At 40.4% G+C, this 24437-nt stretch overlaps 1 protein-coding gene across 1 annotated transcript in view; it reads left to right on the forward strand.

Moving 5' to 3' along the window:
• Positions 1 to 24437, forward strand: part of FBN2 (fibrillin 2) — a 258120-nt gene that overhangs the window by 214286 nt on the left and 19397 nt on the right. Inside the window, exons 43-56 of the mRNA XM_025924336.2 lie at positions 633 to 758; positions 942 to 1067; positions 1528 to 1653; positions 3477 to 3593; positions 5176 to 5304; positions 5738 to 5857; positions 8525 to 8650; positions 9335 to 9487; positions 10453 to 10518; positions 10829 to 10954; positions 11545 to 11664; positions 12546 to 12668; positions 13118 to 13249; positions 24037 to 24162. Coding sequence (XP_025780121.1) covers positions 633 to 758; positions 942 to 1067; positions 1528 to 1653; positions 3477 to 3593; positions 5176 to 5304; positions 5738 to 5857; positions 8525 to 8650; positions 9335 to 9487; positions 10453 to 10518; positions 10829 to 10954; positions 11545 to 11664; positions 12546 to 12668; positions 13118 to 13249; positions 24037 to 24162 — 1716 coding nt within the window. The remainder of the gene's footprint in view (positions 1 to 632; positions 759 to 941; positions 1068 to 1527; positions 1654 to 3476; positions 3594 to 5175; positions 5305 to 5737; positions 5858 to 8524; positions 8651 to 9334; positions 9488 to 10452; positions 10519 to 10828; positions 10955 to 11544; positions 11665 to 12545; positions 12669 to 13117; positions 13250 to 24036; positions 24163 to 24437) is intronic.

A 24437-nucleotide genomic window follows, 5' to 3' on the forward strand; every position in this document is an offset into this window, starting at 1 on the left:
CATACATTTCAAGCTGAAACCTTAATTTTCCTTTCCACGAAGGCTCTAAACAATCCACTATATTGTAACCTTCAGTTTCTCTTTTCCTTAAGTATGTGTTTATGTTTTTGGTGTATTTTTGCAGTGTCCCTTTCTACTGATGTACCTTGGAATTTGCAGAATTATTAATTATCCACATTAATTTTTTCTGAATGTACTTTCTGTTCATTCTGCTTTTCTTCCTCAAAGACTAAGTAAGCAATATAATTTTAAGTCTCCATTATCAATACGTCTATAACAAGGTACAGATAATTAAGGACACATAGCTTTCATCATTACATGAGTAGCAGCAGTTAGGGGAGCCCGGAACGTAACTTGAAGTTTGATTCTCTAGGAAGTTTATTTACTACATTGACAGTAAAATCACCTGATATATTGATCAGCTACTTATTTTACCAACACTGTTTAAAGGGAAATAGGCTGTTATACTTATATGCTTTTGTAAATTCAGATATCATTCATATCAGTGTTAAAATTTATTTTTGTGACAGTGTGTGTTCTCATTCCAGCATACCCATAACATTATCAGAGGTTTTTGTGATAAATACATTAAGCAGAGCCGTGTATATTTGACCGAATCTGTTCATTTTCAGACATTGATGAATGTAAAGAGATTCCAGGCATTTGTGCCAACGGCGTGTGCATCAACCAGATTGGCAGTTTCCGCTGTGAATGCCCTACGGGCTTCAGTTACAATGACCTGCTCCTGGTCTGTGAAGGTAATCTGAATGATGCATGACCCCCTAGCCAGGAAAGTTTGGTAGACATAAATGATTTTTGGACGGTTTTCCGATTTTTATGGTTTCTTCTACAGTACTGAAGAGCGGGTCACCAAACTGGTGAAGCGAATGTCATAGTAATGGAGTGAGGAAGTTCTTTAAATGGAACTGTTGCTCTTTCAGATATCGACGAGTGCAGCAACGGTGATAATCTGTGCCAGCGGAACGCAGACTGCCTCAACAGCCCCGGGAGTTACCGCTGCGAATGTGCCGCGGGCTTCAAACTGTCCCCCAACGGAGCCTGCGTAGGTGAGAGAGAGACCAACTCCTTGCCCAGCATTCTGTGTTCCCTGCACTAAGCAGTTGTCCGTGCTTTCCTACCAAAAAATATTTTCGGAGATAACTTTGAAATGATTTTCTAAGTAAATCTTTTCATTCATATTGAACTATTTTGCCATGTATTTTAGTTTTTTGTTTGTTTGTTTTTGGTTAGGTAAAAGAAATCTCTTCAATTGGATTTTCTAAAGATTAGACCTAAAATGAAATAGTAACCCTGAGATACCCATCACCGTGTAAGAATTGCCTAATTTTTTTTTAAGTCTTGGAGAGTTTTAAAGCCTTGCTTTTTTTTGATTCAGCTGTTGTTATGGTTCATTCTCAGCCTGTCTGTAATAATTAGTAGCAGGTTGTAGAAACATGCCTGTGAAAAAATGAAGGAATCTTAATAAAAATCAGATATGTCTAACATGTGTTTTATTTTTTGTTTTAGATCGCAACGAATGTTTAGAAATTCCTAATGTTTGCAGTCATGGCCTGTGTGTGGATTTGCAAGGAAGTTACCAGTGCATCTGCCACAATGGCTTTAAAGCTTCCCAGGACCAGACCATGTGCATGGGTAAGAGGGAGGACCTGAGTTCCAAGAGAGAAGCGACCTGAGACTCCAGAAGAGACTATGGGTCGGCCACTTGCTGTGACTGACTACCATGTCTCTGTCAGAAACCGTCTTGGCCAAAAGTTAGCTTTGTTAAACCGTTTATGCCTTCGTTGAATGTAAAATTTGCGAGCAGGGACACACCACAGTTGGTTCTCTGGCTCACTGTTCACAGCCTTTTTGCCCAGATGCCTTTCACACACTTTACCATGTACTCTGGGACACTCCAGGTTATGTGGACGTCCCCACAGTACCCAGTGGCCCTTTGCCCTTCTCTGGTCCCATTTAAGAAAACCTTTCCAGCTGCAAGAATGCAAGGGAGTGGTAATAGTAGTAGGAGTAAGAGGGTTGAGATGAATATATAGACACACACATACACACATCTTATACACCTTTTCCCAAAATCATTGAGTACATGGGACTTACCTGCTTCTTTTGTGTTTTAACTCTTAAAAAAATATTTTTAGGAGGAAATGTACCAAAACTCTCTAAAATGTCCCCATAGCTAATGTAATGGGTAACTGAGCAGTAATAATGTTAAGTAAGTACTTGCTGAGCTGACAGGTGATGAGATTGCAAAGGCAGGTAGGCTGGCTGGCCCTTATGGAGCCCACCCTTGGAACTCAGTGTAACTCCTTTAATCTGATGTCGACAATGGGCTCTATCTTGGCCAAAACAGTTCTCCCTGCTTTGCACTTGAAGGAGGAAAATTACATTAAAAACTTGGCTATGTATAATTAGCACATTCTGAGTTTAGGAAAAGCTGAAGTTATGCATCTACTATTTTGGTATTGAAGATACTACCTATCTGAAAAGTAATGTCAGATTTCAGCACCATAGAACTGCTTTCCTTTATGACATATCCATACAACAAGGACTGCCCGGAAAACGTTGCCTCCTATGACCTCCCCTGTGGACTTGGGCCGTGGTGGTGGAAAAAACTGTCTAGGAGATGCTGTGCAAAAGACAAATAGAGGATCTAGCCCTATTTACATGAACTTTCTGAGAATGCTTGCTCACGCATGCTTCTCCTGGCTGTACTCTGTAAGAGAGATAACATGATTTGCTAAAAAATACATGAGATTTGATTCAGAGATTTATATGGAGAAAATAGGCCCTCAATTCTAATAATTCATTCATGATGAAAGTCAGTAAGACTCCTTCATAATACTACTCTTCAACAAAGCTTTCTTCCTAAGAAACATTACTTTTTTTTTTTTGCATAGAAGAAGAGTTCGCACAGCCTGGAATTCATTGTGTAGGGAATCTGTTCTCTTCTAGGAAGAGTCCTTTCTAAACGTTTTTTTTAAATACCATTTCTTGAAGGCTAATACTAATGAGTTATAATAGACATCTTCAGTGTGGATTCTCTTAACTCATAAAATTTAGGAAACAAATTTGTCTGTGTTGTGCTCATCAAATTAATGTATGTAAATTTCTGGGGGAGTGGTGTTGATAATGCTTAATAGAACAAATTGTTTAGGGTTTCAGAAGACTGGTTTCCTTACAAAGTTGACAAGCAAACCCACTCGTTAAAACATCTGCACTCAGGGGATGCTTGCTTAGCTCTATGAGCCTAGAAATCACTCAACAGCACCGCATCTTATAATTTTATAATTTAGAGTTTTCTCCACCTCATGCTCATTTTCCCGAAATAAATAGGGGTTCCTAAGTATTGAATGAGGAAAATATAAGTGACTCTGTACTTTTTAAAAATGTAAATCTTTAACAGGCTGTGTTTTTCTAGTTAAAAAATTGAATTCCTTGGAGCCAATGTTTCTTTGTAGATGTTGACGAGTGTGAGCGACATCCGTGTGGAAACGGGACTTGTAAAAACACGGTTGGATCCTATAACTGTCTCTGCTACCCAGGGTTTGAACTCACTCATAATAATGATTGCCTGGGTAAGTTCTCAGTCCTTTATTGCTTCTATTTATGTCCATATAATATACTGGAATAAGGAATAAAACCAGAGTAAATCAGATGTTTTTATCCCTGAAGTTGCAGATTGGTGCCGAAAAGTATTGTAATAACATTGACTCATTTCTACTGAACTGAAGTCACAGTATTGGCTTAAATAATCACAGGACAATCTGCTGTGTTCAGCACTTCTGTCAATCAATCCATCGATACAGGGGGGAAGCCATGAAGACGATAGTAAATCTACTGGGATTACTCTATGGTTTGAAGTTATTTTTACCCCTTAAATGGGATCGAAGATAGACCTGTCATTGCTCCAGTGTTATTCCAAGTATTTCAAACAACGCATTCTTGATTTATATTCGAATACTGACAGAGTCTCCAACTTAAAAACATGTTGTGTCTTGAAACTTTTTTAATTTTCTGTCAGCTTTTGAAGCCACAGATGCCTTTTCCCACAGAAATGGTGAGCCAGTGGCTAGGTGTCCAGGTCAGCCCTCAGAAACCTATTTGATTTCAGTTGTTGAACAACTGTAAATTTTCAGTGGAAACTTAAAAAGTATCGGCTCTGCGTGGTACAGGATTGTATCATTTACCCCTAAATGACAACGATTAAAACAAGGGTTGGCAGTGAGTAGGGGAGGTTCCTGAAGTTGGTGGAGGACACAGCAAGAGAAAGGACAAATAAACGTTGACCACGTGTCAGGCACTGCGCTGGTGCGTCCCAACTAATGTGTCTTTGTTCACCTGGTCCTATAATGTCTCCGGCTTTCTACCATGATGGGATCAGCACAGCTCAAATGCACCTCTGATTTACCCCAAAACACGCTCTTCTCAATTTTGTTTTGGTTTGTTTTTTCTTTTTCAAAATTCTGCCATTGTGAACAAAATTTAGAGCTAATTGGACATTGTTTCAAGTACCACCTTCTTGTCTCTAGTTTCTCAGATCCTTTATACAACCAGGGAGAGCTGAAGACACATTGCTATGCCTCTGATCAGAGTGCACAGCCTTCAGACAACTGAGAAAAGTACTCAAATGCAGTCAGCCCTAAGCTGAACTGAAACTTAAGATGTTTTTTATTTCAGATTCTGCATTTTGTCAGCAAAACACATGTCAGCAGTCCTAGAGTATTTTTATTATAATGTATTTTTCTGTATTTAATATGCCCCATTATTTGTCCTTTGAATATACTCAGCTTATCTCCAGGTAAAGTCATCTGCAAACTAGGCTGTCAGGTTAAATCTGTATACGTTCTTGTCTCCAGGAAAAGAAATAGTTTTCATTTGAAAAGAATGGAAGTCTTCACTACATGTAAACCTTCAGTTTTTATCTGGTTATAAATTTGTTATATTAATATCAAAAAGTATGGTTGAGATATAGTAGGGATCTACATGGTCTTAGTCACATGATCCTTATAATATGAGCCATTTTTCTTTGTGTTGATGAGGAATTGTAATGAAGCATGTTTGTAAATGCATACCAATGAGTATGCTTTGACATTGCAACGTGTAACATCATATGCATGTAAGAGCTCTCTCTGAAAGCTAATTCTCATTTGCTTACAGACATAGATGAGTGCAGTTCCTTTTTTGGTCAGGTGTGCAGAAATGGACGGTGTTTTAATGAAATTGGCTCCTTCAAGTGTTTATGTAATGAAGGTTATGAACTTACTCCAGATGGCAAGAACTGTATAGGTAAGTAGCTACACAATAAAAAGTCTTTGTATTTTGTTAAATAAGGATGTGACTCCCCCAGCCCTACACACACACCTGGAAACTCCATTCACATGTCATGGGATCATCTGATCACTTGGCGAAAATAAGATACCATGGGAAATTTTGGTGTAAGGACAACGCCAACAATTGGGAATGACTTGTCTGCAATGCTTTTATTGGAAGAGAGCTTGGGGCTATCCATGTCTCCATAAAAGGAGACGAAGGAAACAAATCAGGAAAATTAGCCTCTTGCCAAATGAGTAATACTCAAGATGTCAAAAGAGTATCTCAGGGCAAATTTGTCCATAGTGACCTGACAGATCAGAGAGAGCAAGTTGAATTCATGTTAGTATCATTTGGCAGCAGTCATCTCATAGTTAAATCATTTTTTTTTTCTCCTTTCTCTTTAAAGATACTAATGAGTGTGTTGCCCTTCCTGGCTCTTGTTCTCCTGGTACCTGTCAGAATTTGGAAGGGTCCTTCAGGTGCATCTGTCCGCCAGGGTATGAAGTGAAAAGCGAGAACTGCATCGGTAAGGTTAACATTTGTTCCGAGGTCCACGAGCTGTTTGGTGTAAGACAGGCTGGGTAAAGACCCTTTGGAAGTATACTAAATCCAGACCAGTGCAAGCAGGCTGACCTAGGGGATGCAACGTGTAGCAGACTACATCTGCATTGTGGAACCATCAGAATCCTTTTGAACGTAGGGATAAAGAATTTAGGGATGTGGGGCTGGTCATGAACAGAAATGCTATACTAGTGAGAGAATTTTCAGTGCACTCTGATCTTTTTTCCAAATGTCAACAGAGACTTTCTCCTGAATTTAAAGAGAGTCTACAAAAATTGTAATCTTTGGCAACCAATTTTAAAACAGCTATTAAAGGTGTCTGGAGTCCTAGAAATGTGGAGCAGAAAATCTTGACCATGCCGTTGAGACATTTTTTTCCTTGGGAAGGCCTCATGTCAAAACAGAAAATATTAATCCATTTGTCATAACAGATGTTTTTATGCTGAAACTCCTCCAGCATACAAGAACACTGTAACCACATCAAAAGTGGGTTCCAGAACTGCCTGGTGAACATGATGAAGGCCGACCTTTTTACAGTTACTTAATTTCACTTTTATACAAATTATTTTTTACAGTCTTGTTGAAATTCAGAAGCACCATCTTGGTGTGGTTCTTCTAACATGAAGTGATCGCTGAGGGTTTTTTGCTTTTGTTTTGTTTTGTTTTGCCTTGTAGTTGTCCAATTAAACAAAAATTCTTTGTAGCTCTACTGTTCACTTTCAAGGGACCTATATGGACAGAACTGAAGGAAACCGTTTACTTGATCAAATTTAATTATTTTTCAGTCCATGTGATTTCATATAGTGGCGATATCATCCCTAGTCTTACCAGTTTGGCCTTAGTATCTTTTCCCTTTCTTGATCTGTGTAGTGCGCTGTAAAATTGCCTAGTGTTTTTAATACTTAAAAGATAATAAATCCTAGAAGCATCTTAATAAAAACCTTCTTGAAAAGTTTAAGATCCTTTCATTTTCTTTATTCCGTATTTAATCTCAGTTCTTCATTTTTCCTATAACACATCCCTTTGTGGAACAATGATGGCAGTGGTATGTCCACCATTAGGAGGGAAAAGATACATACGCTTCTTTGTGTCAGAAAGACTCAGCTGCTTTTTCTCTTTGTGGAAAAAAAGAAATCTCTGACTCCGTAACATTTTATTAAACTGCAGAACCATTTTTTTCTTACTGTTAGCAACGCTCCTATTTTGCATTTCTGAAAAGTACATTTTTAATTAACTGCACTGCAAGACTATTCCCTTCAGGCTAGAATCTCTTCTACCAATTTTTCCAAATGAAATGTTTCTAATGTGACCATATATACACTTCACATGAACATACGCATACAAGTTGATGACAACTTTCACTGTACGTAACAGTGAACACCTTGCACCTCTTAGGTGCTGGGGTTACAAAAAGATACAGCCCTTGCCTTTGGTAACCTACTGCAGAAGAGAAAAGATCTGTTTTGTAAGTAAACCCACCGTGTAAAGATACCCTTGCAATCCACTGGGTCAGACACTGCACTGGAGGTACATTAAGGCAGAGGGAGCTCAGGGTGAGGCTGTGAACGTTGGTGGTGGGGGCAAAAAGAAAGTCAGGGAAGCCCATCACAATGGATTGGTGACACTTGGGGTGGTTCTTAACTGTTGTATAGGAATTTACAACCCAAAAAGGAACAGAACAGAGAAGGCTATTGGCAGACACAGCCAACTCGAGTGTGGTAAGGGGCATCAAGTGGCCAACCCAGAAGACTGAATGCAAATGGAGAATGTAGTATGTGCCTGACACCGTGCTAGACTAAGCTGTGCTGCAGTGACCCAGACAGACCCATAGGTCATGTCCCCATGGAACTTACAGTCTCACGTGGCTGGAATTATGTAATGTCTATTCACTTACGTAAAACAACTCAGTAAGCACTTCCAATGAAACAAAGGCCAAATGTCACTGCTAAGGAATCCTTATTTGAAGGAACCGTTCTGGGATGAGTGGGAATGATGAAATTCTCAGACCCACGTCCGAGTCATCCTGGTTCCAGCAGGCACAGATTTTCAAGCAGAAGTGTGGTTTAGAAAGACAACCTGGTGGCCCTGTGAAGGGACTAGACGGAGATGCGGCAGGCTATTAGGAGATTTACGGTAATCCGGGCAGGTGAGGTTGAGTTGAATTCACAGAGGAGGCTGAAGGAACAGGTCACATGCTGCCTGCATAAGGTTAAAAGGTCAGGGGGAAGAAGAAAGATGACTCGGGGATCTTAATTTGGATGGCAGATGGCAGAGAGGAGCATGAGAGAAGGAGACCGACCATCTGAGGCTGTGACACTTGGAGGATATTGAACAGTTGGTCATGCATGTCAGGTGGCCACACACACACCCCTAGGGATCCACTGCAAGGAGCTAGAATTCTATTTGGCTGTCTGGGCCATATGGTTGGTTGAATCTGGATACAATCTTTGACTTTTGAAGCAATAATCGTCTACTTTTAAAGAGCAAGTTATAGATACACATTATGTATTCGTGTTTCGTATTAAATAATCAATGGCTAGTGGGTTATTGTAGTATGGACAAACTGTTTATTTTCAAAGACTGAACAGTGTATTGATTGCCTGAATTCATACATTCTCCTGCTGTCGTCCAGACATAAACGAATGCGACGAAGATCCCAACATCTGTCTGTTTGGTTCCTGCACCAATACTCCTGGGGGCTTCCAGTGCATCTGCCCGCCTGGCTTTGTATTGTCTGATAATGGACGGAGATGCTTTGGTAAGCTTTGGAATGACTTCTGTGTCATAATTTGACCTTAGGAACTTCACAGATAGACAGTAAACCATCATGCTAGTGTTTGTCACTACAAAGAACGTGTCTGTGGCAACTACGTCTGCGTTAAAAATCTAGGTCTCAACACTAAATGTACTGGACGCCTTTTAAGGTACTGTGAATTTTCAACCCTGTTTGCACAGTTTTTTAAATTTCATACTGAAAACTTATTTTCATTCATTTGCTTATCATTATTATTACTGTTTTTGCTTCACTGTTCCATTTGTCGTTGGACCAAATTTTTTGTACTCTGCTGTATGAGTTGCTTTTAATGTGATATGACTTACTGAAACTTACATGAATTTTTTTTTTGTGAGGCTACAACATAACAATAGAAGAGATACAGAAATAATTTTAATACTGAGCGTAATTTCTCAGATTTCCTAGGGACGTTATAAAAACACTTTTAACATTTCAGATAAGTATGTAAAATTTTATAGACAGGTCAATTTAAATTGGCATGTGAAATCAGCATTGGGGGATTTCCAGACCTGTCTTTTCACTGCTGACCTCATCTGCATCCAGTGTTCGGCCCGTGAGAAATGTTCCGTCAGAAAGTTATACATGAAGTATTCCATCTTTTTAAATGACCAAGAAGGAGGTCTGTGATGTTTGCTTTCTCTTGACTAGATACCCGCCAGAGCTTCTGCTTCACCAACTTCGAAAATGGAAAGTGTTCTGTACCCAAAGCCTTCAACACCACTAAGGCAAAATGCTGCTGTAGTAAAATGCCAGGAGAGGGCTGGGGCGACCCCTGTGAGCTGTGCCCCAAAGACGATGAAGGTAAGAGCAGGCGTGTAAGACTCCACTTTATGCTGGTTTGGGAATGTGTTTGTCGGTCACCATGGAACTCAGGAATATTGTGAAGGTGAAATGGCTCCCTCACGTCTAAACTGGTCACCTTAGTGTGCGGGGTTTCTTTCCAGCGTGTGTATTCAACACATGTGAGTGCAGGGTAGAGTTACTGTTAGTTCATTTCTCCCCCTGAGGTCCGTATTACTTGCTTTCAGAGGAATAAATTTGAGAGGTACAGTGCAGGGGATGCGGGGCGGGGGGGGGAACTCATGCTGAGTCAGCATGAGGGCCATTTGCAGGGAGAGACGGAGAGCTTCCCAGGTCTCCTGTTGTTAGTGTAGTCGAGTTGTAGGTGCCTCCCAGCAACCTGGGAACTAGCCTGACCTCTAGGTCGGAGGTGGCTTCTGTGTGTCATGGGCTCCTCGGCACTGAACGAGCAGACAGTTAAGGGATGCCTGGGTGGCTCAGTCAGTTAAGCGAGCAACTCTTGATCTCAGCTCAGGTCATGATCCCAGGCTTCTTGTTCGTGGGTTTGAGCTCCGTGTCGGGCTCTGTGCTGATAGCAAGGAACCTGCTTGGGATTCTCTGATTTTCTCTCTCTCTCTCTCTCTCTCTCTCGCTCTCTCTCTCTCTCTCGCTCTCTGTCCCTCCCCCACACGCTCTCTCTCAAAATAATTAACATTTAAAAAAACAAAAACAAAGAAACTAGCAAACAGAACGGGAAGCCCTTAGTAGGCAGCACTCTGGGAGGAGCTGGGCAAGCCCAGGTGACCTTCTCTAAAAAGGCTCAGGGTTGCTTTTGAAGTAAATCATAAAAATAAAATAAGACTCTTGTCAAAAGCAACTTGTAGATGGAAATTAAGTCTAATTTCATGTACACCCTCCATCAGTTCTTAAGTTGTCCCACAACTGAGGCTCTTCAGTCAATGGGGAATTTGTGTTTTTCTCTGTAGTTGCATTCCAGGACCTGTGTCCGTACGGCCACGGAACTGTCCCGAGTCTTCATGACACACGTGAAGGTGTGGTTTGATGTATTTTATTCCTGTAGTCTTTTTTTGTGTAAATACATTTTTGTGTATTTGTTCTATAAATCACGTTTATTTTACTGTATCACATATAGTATATTTTAACATATGTACACAATGTTCTATATCACATGTGTTATCTTCAGCATTGTAAAACTGCACTGTGTATTGCATACAATCTGTTTATCTGGTGAAAAGAAATGTTTACGTGTTTTATAAATTTTAAGTCTGTGTTGAATAAATACACATGGTTGTGATGTCTCCTTTTATACGGAGGAAGTTTATGGACGATTCTTTATTTTAGATGTCAACGAATGCCTTGAGAGCCCAGGCATTTGTTCAAATGGTCAGTGTATCAATACAGATGGCTCTTTCCGCTGTGAATGTCCGATGGGCTACAACCTTGATTACACTGGAGTACGCTGTGTGGGTGAGTGCTGACTCCACATTACATATTTGGAAGCTTCCATTCCATTTCTCATGTTCAGCAGAAGGTCTCCCAGGTGCCCTGGGTGGTGGGAGGATTTACAGAGCCAGTATCGGCAGCTAGTAATAACTGCTTTTTCTTCTCCCTTTTTACATTTACTAGTAGATCTGGTTTACGTGAACATGGAGAGAGTTGCCCAACCTCTGCCTTCCACCAGATATACAAACTCTGATGTGCCTAGAGATTTACACTTGGCAGAGCAACTAACTGGGAGAGAAGTCCCTTTTACTTTGTGACTTTCTGCACCTGCTCCTATAGCAGAAGACCACATCCCTCTCTGGGTTTGTGATTTTTAGGGAAAGCATGGCTATCTTAGGACTCAGAGCTTTGCACACTTGATCCTTTGGGGTCCTCTGTACTGAATAAAGGCAAGCAGCCAGCTAATGGCAGGGAGGGTGCAGAGTCAGGTGTGGCCTGTACAGATCCTGGCAGTTTGTGAGGGCCAGGTGGATGGATATGATTCATGGGCATGCACATATTAAGCTAAAGCTTCCCTAAATTTGGGGGCACTTTTTTATTCCTTTTTTTCCCAGATACTGATGAATGTTCCATTGGCAATCCGTGTGGGAATGGGACATGCACCAATGTTATCGGGAGTTTTGAATGCAATTGCAATGAAGGCTTTGAGCCAGGGCCCATGATGAATTGTGAAGGCAAGTGATACTTCCCTTAAATACTACTTCTGATTGATCTAGAAAAGGTTTTTTCCTGTCTCTTCTTTTACTTTCATTGTTTTGATGTTCTACTGATGATTACGTTCATCACAAGTATTCTTTTCCTCTGCCTCGGTGAGAGTAGAGTCACAGCAGCTATTTTAAAGCCCTTGTCTGATAGGTCCAGCATCTCGGTCATGTCAGAGTCAGCATCTGTTGATGGTATTTTCACTTGAAGTTAGCTCCCCAGCAGGAGGTTAATTTTAGATTATTCCCTGGATATTGTGAGTGATATCTTTGCAGAATGCCGATGCTTTTGTCTTAGCAGGCCGTTAACTTGGATGAACATAAAAGCAGACTGTCAGGCCTGTGTAAGACAGAGGTTCAGATTAAGTTTTTTGCTTTTATGCAAAATAGTGTGTCTCCATCTCTAGCCCTCTCCTATCCGGGATTCCCTGTCACTCTTGAGCAGCCTTGGTTGCCCCCAGCTCCCTCCCCCGATTGCCATGCACAGAAGCTCAGAACATTTCTATTGAAGATTTAGCTGCCAGGCCCTGCTGCTGGCAGGACTATGTCCATCCACAGCGTAATTTCAGAAAAAGAAAAATATTGGGAACTTCTTTCTTGCTGGTTGTTTGCAGAGTTTCAACTTACCACTAAAGACTACTTCAGGTAGTTTTTTCTGTTTTTGTTTTTGTTTTCAGAGTTTATGGTTGTTATTTGTTGGAGGGTGAGTTTGTTAGGTGCTCACTTCTCCATACCAGGAGTGGAGGTTCTATTATATTACTGCTTTCTCGATGACTGCTAAGTAAATACAGCAGTGTTTATTTAAACAATTAACACTCTAGTCTCAGTCCCTGCTTACCTGTTTGTTTGATTAGATATCAACGAGTGTGCCCAGAACCCGCTGCTCTGTGCTTTCCGCTGCATGAACACCTTCGGGTCCTACGAATGCACATGTCCAATTGGCTATGCCCTCAGGGAAGACCAGAAGATGTGCAAAGGTAAGGCCCTGGACAAGAGAGTAGTTAAAACTTTATTTGCCACGCTGGAAGTGTACTGCAGTGTACTGCAGTTCTCATCTATGTTCTTCTAGAGTTTACAGCCCTGTATCTGACAGGATTTTGCTGGTAGATTTCCATACCTAGGTAACAAGACACCTGATGGTCTGCCTAAGCAAGTCAAAGATAAAAGAGATTGAAGAACCCACAATCTTGGGCTCTTATTAAAGAAAAGACTGTCCTTCCCTGAACTTCTTCTCATTGGGATCAATGCTGAAACTTTTAAAAGTCTAGAATATAGCCAACAATTGGAAAATATCGGGCTCCTCCTTCCTCTGTCACACAATAGCATTTAAGAGCCTTAAGACCGGAAATAAGACTTAAAACTCCAAAACAATAGCCTGCTCCTGAGAATTTGTTTTGATCTTTTTCCTATGAAAACTGTTTTCTAGATCTGGATGAATGTGCCGAAGGTCTCCATGACTGTGAATCTAGAGGCATGATGTGCAAGAATCTGATAGGCACCTTCATGTGCATCTGCCCGCCTGGGATGACCCGACGGCCTGACGGAGAAGGCTGCGTAGGTAAGGCCTGAAGGGTCTGCTTATTTAAGACCCCTAGCTCAAGACACATTTGGAGCACTGTTTCCAAATCATCCTAACTTCAAGCCGACTACTTTTCTAGGTATTTCAAGGCTGTGCTAGAGCTGGATTTCTTCTGTGTCTGGGTCCATGCCAATATAACAGCTTCTAGATGATGCACAGGCAGTTATGCCTGTCCCAGATTACATAAGCCTTCTTGTTTTTCATAATTCTGCGGGTACATATGCAAGCAAGGAAATACAGAGGAAAAAAATTTAAAAGAGGAACCCCAAGGGGAGCCTGGGTGGCTCAGTCGGTTGAGCATCCGACTGCGGCTCAGATCCTGATCTCACTGTTCATGACTTTGAGCCCCACATGAGGCTCCGTGCTGACAGCTCAGAGCCTGGAGCCTGCTTTGGATTCTGTCTCTCCCCCTTAACTGACTGAGCCATCCAGGCAACCCGAGAATTTTGATTTTAGTCATTCGAGTAGATGTATAAGGGCATCATAGTGTAGTTTTAACTTAAATTTATTTAATGACATTGAGCATCTTTTCATGTGCTTACCTGCCATGTATCTTTCTTTTTTAATTTTTTTGCACGTATATGTGTGTTTGAATTTCGTCTAGCTAAAATACTTAGAAACGTGTTTATTTTTTATGCCTAGAATTTTTTTTTTTTTTTTTGTAACTAGCTGAATTTGACATTGTACAGTCACTACATTTATATGTATATTTCCTGGGAGCAAGGGGATGGGCACCATGATCATATCAGGAGCCCAGTTTTCTGGTCCTGGATGTGCCATAAATGAGCTGGGTGACTTAAAAGTGGCCTCATTCTCTTTGTCTCTGTCTCCTCATCTACAGAGTGAGAAACTACGTGATTTGGGTGGGAGGAAGAGGAAGAGACGGAAAGGGCGAAGTGTTTTAGCTCTAGTATTCTATGATCCCATTTCTTCCTTTTTCAAAGAAAAGACCTAGGGCAGCATTATACGTTTGTAATTTCTTCATTGTGAAAAGACGCTAGAGAAGATACAGGTTCTAAAACATTTCTGATCCTCAGGCTTTTCATGATCACATGCTGGAAGCTGAACCTTCTGCAGAAAGAACTCTTTTTGATCATCAGAAAACTCTTTGTAGTGAAGTTTGGTTTTATACAGACATGTTTTTATAATTAGAAATGCTGTTATAAACAGCCAAGATATTATTATAAATAAAAATTATTTACAAATGTCCGAATCAGAATGAAAGATAAAGCCACACACACGCGCGCGCACACACACACACACACACACACAAACATAAAAGCATAATAAAAATGCTGAGTACAGTGAGACTGAAATACAACAAAATTATCTCCAAAATGTCAAACACAACAGAAACTAAAAATATTATAAGCTAAAAAGTTGGACTTAGGTAGGAAATCTAAAATCTTTATAAAGAAAACTAAATGTAATCACAAATGAAATTTCTTTAATTTTTTAAGTATGGTTGTAATATAATGTTAAATTACTTTTGGGCATACAACATACTGATTCAGCAAATTTAAACATTATGGTGTGCTCATCACAAGTGTAGCTCCCATCTGTCACTCTACACTGCTATTACAATACCACGAATTATATTCCTTATGCTGTGTCTTATTTCTGTGACTTACTTCATACCTGGAAGCCTGTATTTCCCATTCTCCATCACTCATTCTTCACCCATTTCGCCCATCCCCACAGCCCTCTCCTCTCTGTCAACCATCAGTTTGTTCCCTGTATTTTTATAGGTCTCATTCTGGTTTGTTTGGTTTGTTCACTTGTTTTTTAGATTCCACATATGAGTGAAATAATACGGTATTTGTCTCTCTCAGTCTGACTTATTTCACTTAGCATAATAATCTATAGATCCATCCATGTTGTCTCAGATGGCATGATCTCATCCTTTCCTATGGCCGCATAATACTCTGCTGTGTGTAGATACCGTATCTTTCATCATCCATTCATCCATCAGTGGACACTCTAATTGCTTCCATATCTTCGCTATCATAAATAATACTTCAGTAAACAAAGGAGTGCATATATCTTTTCAAAATAGTGTTTTTATTTCCTTTGGGTAAAAACCCAGTAGGGGAATCATTGGATTACAGGGTATTTTTATTTTTAATTTTTTGAGGAAGCTCCATTACTATTTTCCATAGTGCCTGCACCAGTTTGCAGTCCCACCCACCATGTTTGAGGGTTCCCTTTTTTCCCCACATCCTTGCCAACAGTTGTTATTTCTTGTCTTTTTAATTTTGGCCATGTTGAAACTTTTTTTTTATTTCTTTTTAACGTTTTATTTATTTATTTATTTATTTATTTTTTTAAAGATACAAGTTCCTTTTTAAATTTTTTTTTTTTCAACGTTTATTTATTTTTGGGACAGAGAGAGACAGAGCATGAACGGGCGAGGGGCAGAGAGAGAGGGAGACACAGAATCGGAAACAGGCTCCAGGCTCTGAGCCATCAGCCCAGAGCCCGACGCGGGGCTCGAACTCACGGACCGCGAGATCGTGACCTGGCTGAAGTCGGACGCTTAACCGACTGCGCCACCCAGGCGCCCCGTGTTTTATTTATTTTTGAGACAGTGAGAGACAGAGCATGAACAGGGAAGGGTCAGAGAGAGGGAGACACAGAATCTGAAACAGGCTCCAGGCTCTGAGCTGTCAGCACAGAGCCCAACACGGGGCTCGAACCCACGGACCGAGAGATCATGACCTGAGCTGAAGTCGGCCGCTTAACCAGCTGAGCCACCCAGGTGTCCCAAACTTTGGCCATTTTGACTAGAGTGAAGTGATAGATCTCTGTGGTTGTGATTTGCATCTCTCTGATGATTAGTGATGTCTAGCCATCTTTTGATGTGTGTGTTGCCCAACTGTGTATCTTCTTTGGGAAAATGTATACTCATGTCCTTGACCCATTTTTTAGTCAGATTGTTTTTTTGGTGTTGAGTTGTATGAGTTACTTATATATTTGGGATATTTACCCTTTACTAGATACAACAGATGAAATTCGACTATATGATCTACTATGCCCCAGTAATTCGTTTTAAGTAAGCAAATAAATGAATAGAAAAATGTAAGGAATAGAAAAACTTTACCACAATCATTAAATTTTCATGAAAGTCTTGACAGAATGCTTTTGGGGATTCATTTTGAAATGAATAAAATGTATTTCAAAATGAATTTTGAAATATTAATGAGGGGAAAGAAGGTTTTGCTTTTAAGATGATGAAATAAAAATGTGTTACCTCACTTCCATCCCCTGAAGATTTAGAAATGCAGCAGTGGAGGGAAGAGTGTTTATTTAAGTGAGGAATGGTCCCAACTACAGACTCTGAAGAGTATCTTTCAAATAATGTAAAATTTTCAATCAAAAATACGTATTTTTGAGGCTCAGTGACATACTTTTCTTTAGACTGGAGCAGAATACAGATATCTCTCCAAGTGACCAACCCTAATTTAAAGAATTCATCCAGCATCTTCGAGTAGATTAGGGACACAGGTGAATGAGAGAAACCAGTTCGACACTCGGTGTGAAGAGCCAGAGAAGTAAAAGAGAAAACAGGTGACAAGACTTAGAGGACTTTACTCAGAGCCACAGTGACCTCCAAAACTACAAAAAACACTCGGTACGCATGCCCCACGGGCAGAGAGCATAACTGATGTGGTGAGAGAATGCTCGTACAGCAGACGTGAAGTGAAGCTGGGTCACACCCTGCTCAGCACTGGTGATGTGCTTCTGCGCTGTGCTGTAGCATGTAGTAGACCTGGGAAAAGTCCATCAAAGATGAGGAGTTACACGAGACCACAACTAACGTATACGTATGAGGCGGAGGAGAAGAAAGGAAAATAAACAAGAAATGGGCCAAAACACCTCAGGAATGGAAGAGGACAAGTTTAGAAAAATAGTTTTTGTGATCTTTAAGAGACACCATTAAATACAAATTATAATAGAAGATATTGAAAATGAAGATAGAGCAGTATCAAGAGAGAATGGTCTAGCAGAGCTGAGGAAAGAAAGCCATCACAGAGGTTAGTCACAGTAGCATTTTTGTAATATTTTTATTTCATTTTGAGAGAGAGAGGGAAACAGAAGATCGGAAGCGGGCTCTGCGCTAAGAGCAGAGAGCCCAATGCAGGGCTTAAAGCCATGAACCGTGAGATCGTGGCCTGAGCCAAAGTCGGACACTTAACCAGATGAACCACCCAGGTACACCAATCACAGTAGACTTAATAAAAAGTAGCCGAGGATGAAAACACAAGCAAAAATGTGGATATGGAAGTGATTCATAACAAAATGGTACAGGTGGAAGACCAAAAAATTCAACATTGCATAAACGAAGTCCCCCCCCCCAAAAAAAAGGAAAAATGAAAAATATTGGAGCATGTTTGAGCATTTGTGGAATTAAATTTTTGTAGAAAATATTTAAGCCTGTATATGAGAACACACTGCCCCACGAAAAGCTAGTACAGAATAGTCATTTATTCAGTTACACTTCATCAAACACCTGCTGTTTGTGTGGTTCTTGGGACAGGGTGTTCAACTAGGGCAGGGTGTCCCCCGCACCCCCTGCCCCCACTCTGCTCTCGAGTCATGTGTGTTCTGCTCAGGGAGAAACAGACATCAAACAAACAACTAATCGACATACAAATTTCATATAGTGGTACGTCTTTTTAAGAAAGTAAGATTTAGTGGTTGAATGGGATCTATTTGAGAAGATCCACTGAAGGAAGGCTTCTGTGACAAGGTGACGTCTGAGCCGGGGCCTAGAAATGAAGAGGAAATAGCAGTAAGTACAGATGCCTCAGGCCAGAATGAAGGCCAGTGTAGCCGGAGTTTGTGCCAGGGGAGGAGTGTGAAGTGAGGTCCCAAGGTGGTCACGGGCACGGCAGGCCACGGTAACGAGACTGGTTTTGTGGTGCGTGCACCGTGGCAGAGGGATTTAGAGTACAGGCCTGCAGATGGACAATGAATGTGAGAAACCTAGATTCATGTCTCCTAGTTCTGGGATTTGGGGCAAGTTGGCTTCACTTTGTGCCTCAAATTCATACTCTAAACATAAAGAGGAATAAGGAGAGCACTTACCTCATAGGATTATTGGGGAGATCCAATAAGTTAATTCATATAAACCCTTAGGACAGTGCTTTGCATACAGTAAAATTTCGCTTGTGTTATTGTTACTGCCTGATGTACATTTTTAAAAGATCTCTGGTTGCCTAGTGGATAATGCATTACAAGGTGTTAGGAGTAGAAGCAGGGTTCACTTAGGTGGCTGTTTTCATCATCCCAGAGCTGAAGGAAGCTCAGATAAGGGCCAAAGGTGAAAGGGACTTAGATTTATAATATACTCTGGACATAATCAACAGAACTTAATGACGGGCTGATTGGAAATGGAAGAAGGAAGAGAGAGAGAGAAGACAAATCCTAGCAGTTTACTTGAATAGTTGATTGGATGGCTATTAACTGATAAGGAAAAGACTGGAAGAAGCAGGTGTGATTGGAAACACAGAAAAATTTAAAAAAAAAATGTTTTGACCAAGTTAACTGTCAGAAATGTATGAGCCTTTCAAGCAGTAACAGCAGGTACACAGATTTGTTTATGAGCCAGGACTACAAATTATTGGCAAACAGGTAGTTACTTAAAAATCACAGGATCAGATGAGGACACCAAGAAAGAAAACACAGAGACACCAAGAAAGAGAACGCAGTGACTGAACTCTGAACACTCCAAAATCTAGTGTGGTGAAAAATACTTAGAAGACAAAAATGAGTGACCAGCAAGAGAGGAAGTTCTCCAGGTCAGTGTAGGATTCATGACAATTAAAAGGATGGACTATTCAATTAGTTTTCATTAGACCAGTTAGGGAGTGGTCAGTCACTCGTGTATAATGCTGCTGAGATGTATTGCAGGATATAGAAAGAGAAGCAGTAATTATATTTGGTGCCTTCTTCATCACTAGTCATCAGGTTTTGATTTTAATCAAAACCACAGTGAGATATCACCTCCCACCTGTTAGGATGGACAGTCATAAAAAGACAAGAGATAACAAGCATCGACAAGGATGTGGAGAGAAGGGAACCCTTGTGCACTGTGACCTTAGGCACTGTTGGTGGGAACATAAACTACTAAGGCCACTATGTATGGATTTTGGAGGTTCCTCAGGAAACTAAATATGTGCTACCATATAATCCAGCAATCCCACTTATGGGTATATAACCAAAGGAAACAAAAACATTATCTCAAAAACTTGTCAGCTCCAGTGTTCATCGTAGCATTACTGGCAATAGCCAAGGTATGGAAACATCCTAAGTGTTTGTCAGTGGATGAATGGATCAAGAAAATGTACACGCATCCTGTCATCTGTGATAACATGTGGATGGACCCAAAGGGCATTATGCAAAGTGAAATAAGCCAGGCAGAGGAAAACAGATACTGCACAGTATTAATTATAAGAGGAATCTAAAAAAATAAAATAAATTGAACTCACGGAAAGAGTAGAAAAATGTTTGCCAGGGGCTTGAGGTAGGGGAAATAGGGAGACGTTGGTAGAAAGGTACAAACTTACAGTTTATAAGATGAATAAGGTTTGAGGATCTAATGTGTACCATGGTGATTCACAGCTGACAACACTGTACTGTGTAATGGAAATTTGCTAAGAGATTAGAACTTAAATATTCTCTCACAGGAAAAGGATAAATATGTGAGGTAATGGGTGCGTTAATTCACTCGACAGAGGAATCCTTTTACACTATACCTCAATAAACTGGAAATAAAGTAGAATAAAATTAGGAGTACTGAGGAGGGAAAGAGAAATAAATCTGTCCTGAAGGGGACCACAAATGAGGTAGTAGGTGGAGGTATGACACATTATTAAAAGAGATTGTTTTTTTAAGATGGAAGTTACTAGAACATGTGTGTTAAGAGAATAACTCAGTGAAAAAGGAGAACTGTGAACTCCTGGAAGGCAATCCAGAATTCAAGTGCAAGGACTGGCCTTTGAGAAAAACCAGGAAATCTGTATGCTGCTGAAAAAGACAAGAGTTTGAAAGTGAGGGCCAGATAGGTGGTTCATAGTGGGGAGGTGGAGGAGTTGTTGTCGCCCTGCACAGTAGTCATTTTAGAAAATGGAAGCATGGACACACTAGGAAATACAGTAAGATTGTCAAGGGAGTGTTACTTCCCATTTGAGGTTTGAATCGCGAGTTGAAGTGAGACCGTCCTGGCAGTGTGTTTGCCTCTAGCCTATGGGTCTGCACTGCATTAGGCACGGAGTAGACAGCGCTAAGTGCTCCAGGAGTAGCCAACAGTGGAAAGGCGACTAATTGGCAATCCTGATGCCATTGAGAAATTTTCAAAGGATAAAGCGTGGAATGCTAGCAATCAAAATTCTAGAGGTGGTGCAGCATCACACCAAGACACTCCCTAGTGAAGTTACAAATTTCAACAATGGAAAAAGGGAAAGAAAAAAGTGAATTACGTTGGTTTCAGGCAACCAAGCAGAAAAACAAAGTATCTACAAGGCAGAAAAAGAAATCAAGCTACTTTTTACAAATTCTCACACTAATTCTCATGCCACTGGTAGTAGAATAAAAGTAATCTAAAACTTTGAGACCTCTCTAGCCATCTTTCAAGTATAGAAGCTCTATTTTGCGTCACCAGACATGGAGGAACTCTGTCTATCCAACAAGAGCCCTTCTTAAAAAAATTCCAAAAAATAAAGTAATTCAGACAACTAAAAAATCAAAATAAAGGTTAATGACATCAGGGATAGGATTAGATCAAGAAGGCCGACCTTGAACCCTCAACTTCTAGAAATAACAGACACTGCATAGTACACAATATACAAAAAAAGTACCTTTTTAAAATCTATAACTTAGCTCAATATTTTTGTAAATAATCTTAAAATTTGTGTATTTCTATGATTGTGTAATAATTGTTTTTTCCCTATAAGGGAGGAAAAATTTCCCCAAGACACAGCATAGTGGATTTTAGGACGCTGAGAGCAAAGTTGAAAACCCATAAAGCTTCCAGAGAGAAAACCCAGACTTCCTACAAATGAACAGTACCACTGGGTCAAAGAGAACAAGGGAACAATATTTTCCAAACATTCTAAGGGAAAATGATTCTGAACTAAAACTGTATACTCAGTCTAGTAAGGAAATAAACAAAAAATAGGACATAGTCAGAAATGTTCTAAATTAAGTTACCACCCATAATGAAATGACTCTGTGAAATGACCACCAAACGAGATACTCCATTATTTTGTTTCAATTAACGCAAAAGGAAGTTATAGTAAACATGAAGCAGTGGTAAGCCAGGGATACAGGAAAGTTTGTTATTTGGTTTAAATAGATCCTGGAGGCACATTTAAAAACAAGATCTAACAAACCAAACTTTTAGGTCACATCAGCATTGACAGGTGGCACCAAGGGAGAGCAGAAAGACCTCAGTACTTCTTGACATCTGTGCAAAACTGTTCACTGCAAGTATGTGTCGAGGCTGTGATGTGGCTACCACTGCAAGGATAGAAAGAAAGTTACAACTTCCAGACAGGAGGTGGGGACAAGAAGAGGGCATAGAAAACTAGACTAGTCTAAGAAATATTGAGAGAAGAGGGCAAGACCACAGTAGATACAAAACACAATAAAATGATAGGTAAGAATCCAAACACACCAGCAGTCATGATAGTTATAAACTGTGAGTTAAAAAAACAGATGTACTTTTTATTTATTTTTTTTTTTTTTTTTTTTTTTTTTTTTTTTTTTTTTTAAACGTTTTTTATTTATTTTTGGGACAGAGAGAGACAGAGCATGAACGGGGGAGGGGCAGAGAGAGAGGGAGACACAGAATCGGAAACAGGCTCCAGGCTCTGAGCCATCAGCCCAGAGCCCGACGCGGGGCTCGAACTCACGGACCGCGAGATCGTGACCTGGCTGAAGTCGGACGCTTAACCGACTGCGCCACCCAGGCGCCCCCAGATGTACTTTTTAAAATTCCTTTTAAACCCAGCGCCTGATGCTGTTTGTAAGAAAGGTGACAAATCAGAATGTGAGGGAGATTGAAAATGAAGGGATGGAAAAAAATATTGAGGGCAAGTGCTGATAAAAAGAAAGCACAGGCAGAATAAATATCACCAAATTTGGGGTGCCTAGGTGGCTCAGTGTGTTAAGCATCTGACTTCAACTCAGGTCATGATCTCATGGTCTACGAGTTTGAGCCCCACATGGGGCTCTGTGCTGGCAGCTCAGAGCCTGGAACCTGCTTGGGATTCTGTGTCTCCCTCTTTCTCTACCCCTCCCCCACTCATGTTCTGTCTCTGTCTCTCAAAAATGAATACGCATTAAAAAAATTTAAATATCAACAAATTAAAGATTAAAAAGTATAATTTGCAACAATGTGGTTAGAAGTAGAGTGTATCATGCTAAGCGAAATTAAATAAAGACAAATATATGACTTCACTCATGTGAGGGCTTTAAGATACAAAACAGATGAACATAAGGGAAGGGAAGCAAAAATAATATAAAACCAGGGAGGGGGCAAAACATCAGAGACTCTTAAATACAGAGAACAAATGAGGGTTGCTGCAGGGGTGGTGGGTGGAGGGATGACTAAATGGGCAAGGGGCATTGAGGAAGACATTTGTTGAGATGAGCACTGGGTGTTATATGTAGGGGATGAATCACTGGAATCTACTCCTGAAATCATTATTGTAGTATATGCTAACTAACTTGGATGTAAAGTAAAAAATAAATAAGAAAAAAAACCATCCTGACCAAAAACAAAGCAAAAACAAAAACATCCTGACAAAAAAATATTAAGAAGTATAAAGATGAGGGGCGCCTGGGTGGCGCAGTCGGTTAAGCGTCCGACTTCAGCCAGGTCACGATCTCGCAGTCCGTGAGTTCGAGCCCCGCGTCAGGCTCTGGGCTGATGGCTCAGAGCCTGGAGCCTGTTTCCGATTCTGTGTCTCCCTCTCTCTCTGCCCCTCCCCCGTTCATGCTCTGTCTCTCTCTGTCCCAAAAATAAATAAACGTTGAAAAAAAAAAATTAAAAAAAAAAAAAGAAGTATAAAGATGAAAGCTGTTTATCAAAAATATTTCACTGTCATAAGCTCTCTTAGGTTCTTGATAGCATAGCTTCAAAAAAAAAAAAAAAAAAGCCCCAACAAAATTTACAGAATATCAAACCCAGTAAAGATAAAAGAGATTTTAATGAAAACCATTTTGCCCTAATAGATTTATCACCAACCAAAAGAGCAGAACTCCCTAAATTTCTTCAACCAGTAAGAGTCCTCACAAACCATGCTGCTCCTCTGATTTGACTCAAAGCCAGTCTGGGAGCCTGCGCTTCATGCTTGCCTGTGTGGCTTTTACCCTACTCTCCACCCTTCCTTAACACCCCCCTCCCCTCAGCCCCTAGCCTCGCTCCCATATCGTGTAAACTGGCACCCTCTCCCCCAGAGTTCTTCCTCACCTTGTCTGGTGTCTTGGGGCAAGTTTATGCCTCGTGGAGGTCAATTTTCCATCAAACGACCATACCTCCCCCACAAGGATGGGAAGGGAAAAAGAAAAACATTTTGTTAAGAAAGAACCCTCCTGGATGGAGTTAAAAATAAATCCATGTTCACATATGACTAGTTTTTATCCCATCATGTTGGTATTTTGGTGAGGACATTTTAAATAAGATGTAACTCCCTTAAGGATCATTTGTGAATGGTCATTTTACACTCTGCTCATTATTCACCCTATTTGTTTTCCCAAAGATGAAAATGAATGCAGGACCAAGCCAGGAATTTGTGAAAATGGGCGCTGTGTTAACACTATCGGGAGCTACCGATGTGAGTGTAGTGAAGGATTTCAGTCAAGTTCCTCAGGCACCGAATGCCTTGGTAAGTGGACATCTGATTGTATTGTACTTGGTAAGTAAAACATCCATTTTATGATGTCATCACAGAAGGGCTCTACATACATAGTCTTGTCTGCTATAAAACCCCCCAATCTGAGTAATCCAATATGCCTCTTCCTGAAGGGACCCATCTATTAAAATGATGTATTTCTGCCCATGTGTTGTATGCACATCTATGTGTCATGTAAATAGTCCTTTCAAAATTAAGATTAATTAAGCTCTATGGAAAATGTGACTTTACTAAAACTTACATCAGGA

Source organism: Puma concolor, chromosome A1, assembly GCF_028749965.1.
Source record: "Puma concolor isolate L17-30 chromosome A1, mPumCon1.1.hap2, whole genome shotgun sequence".
Taxonomy (NCBI): Eukaryota; Metazoa; Chordata; class Mammalia; order Carnivora; family Felidae; genus Puma; species Puma concolor.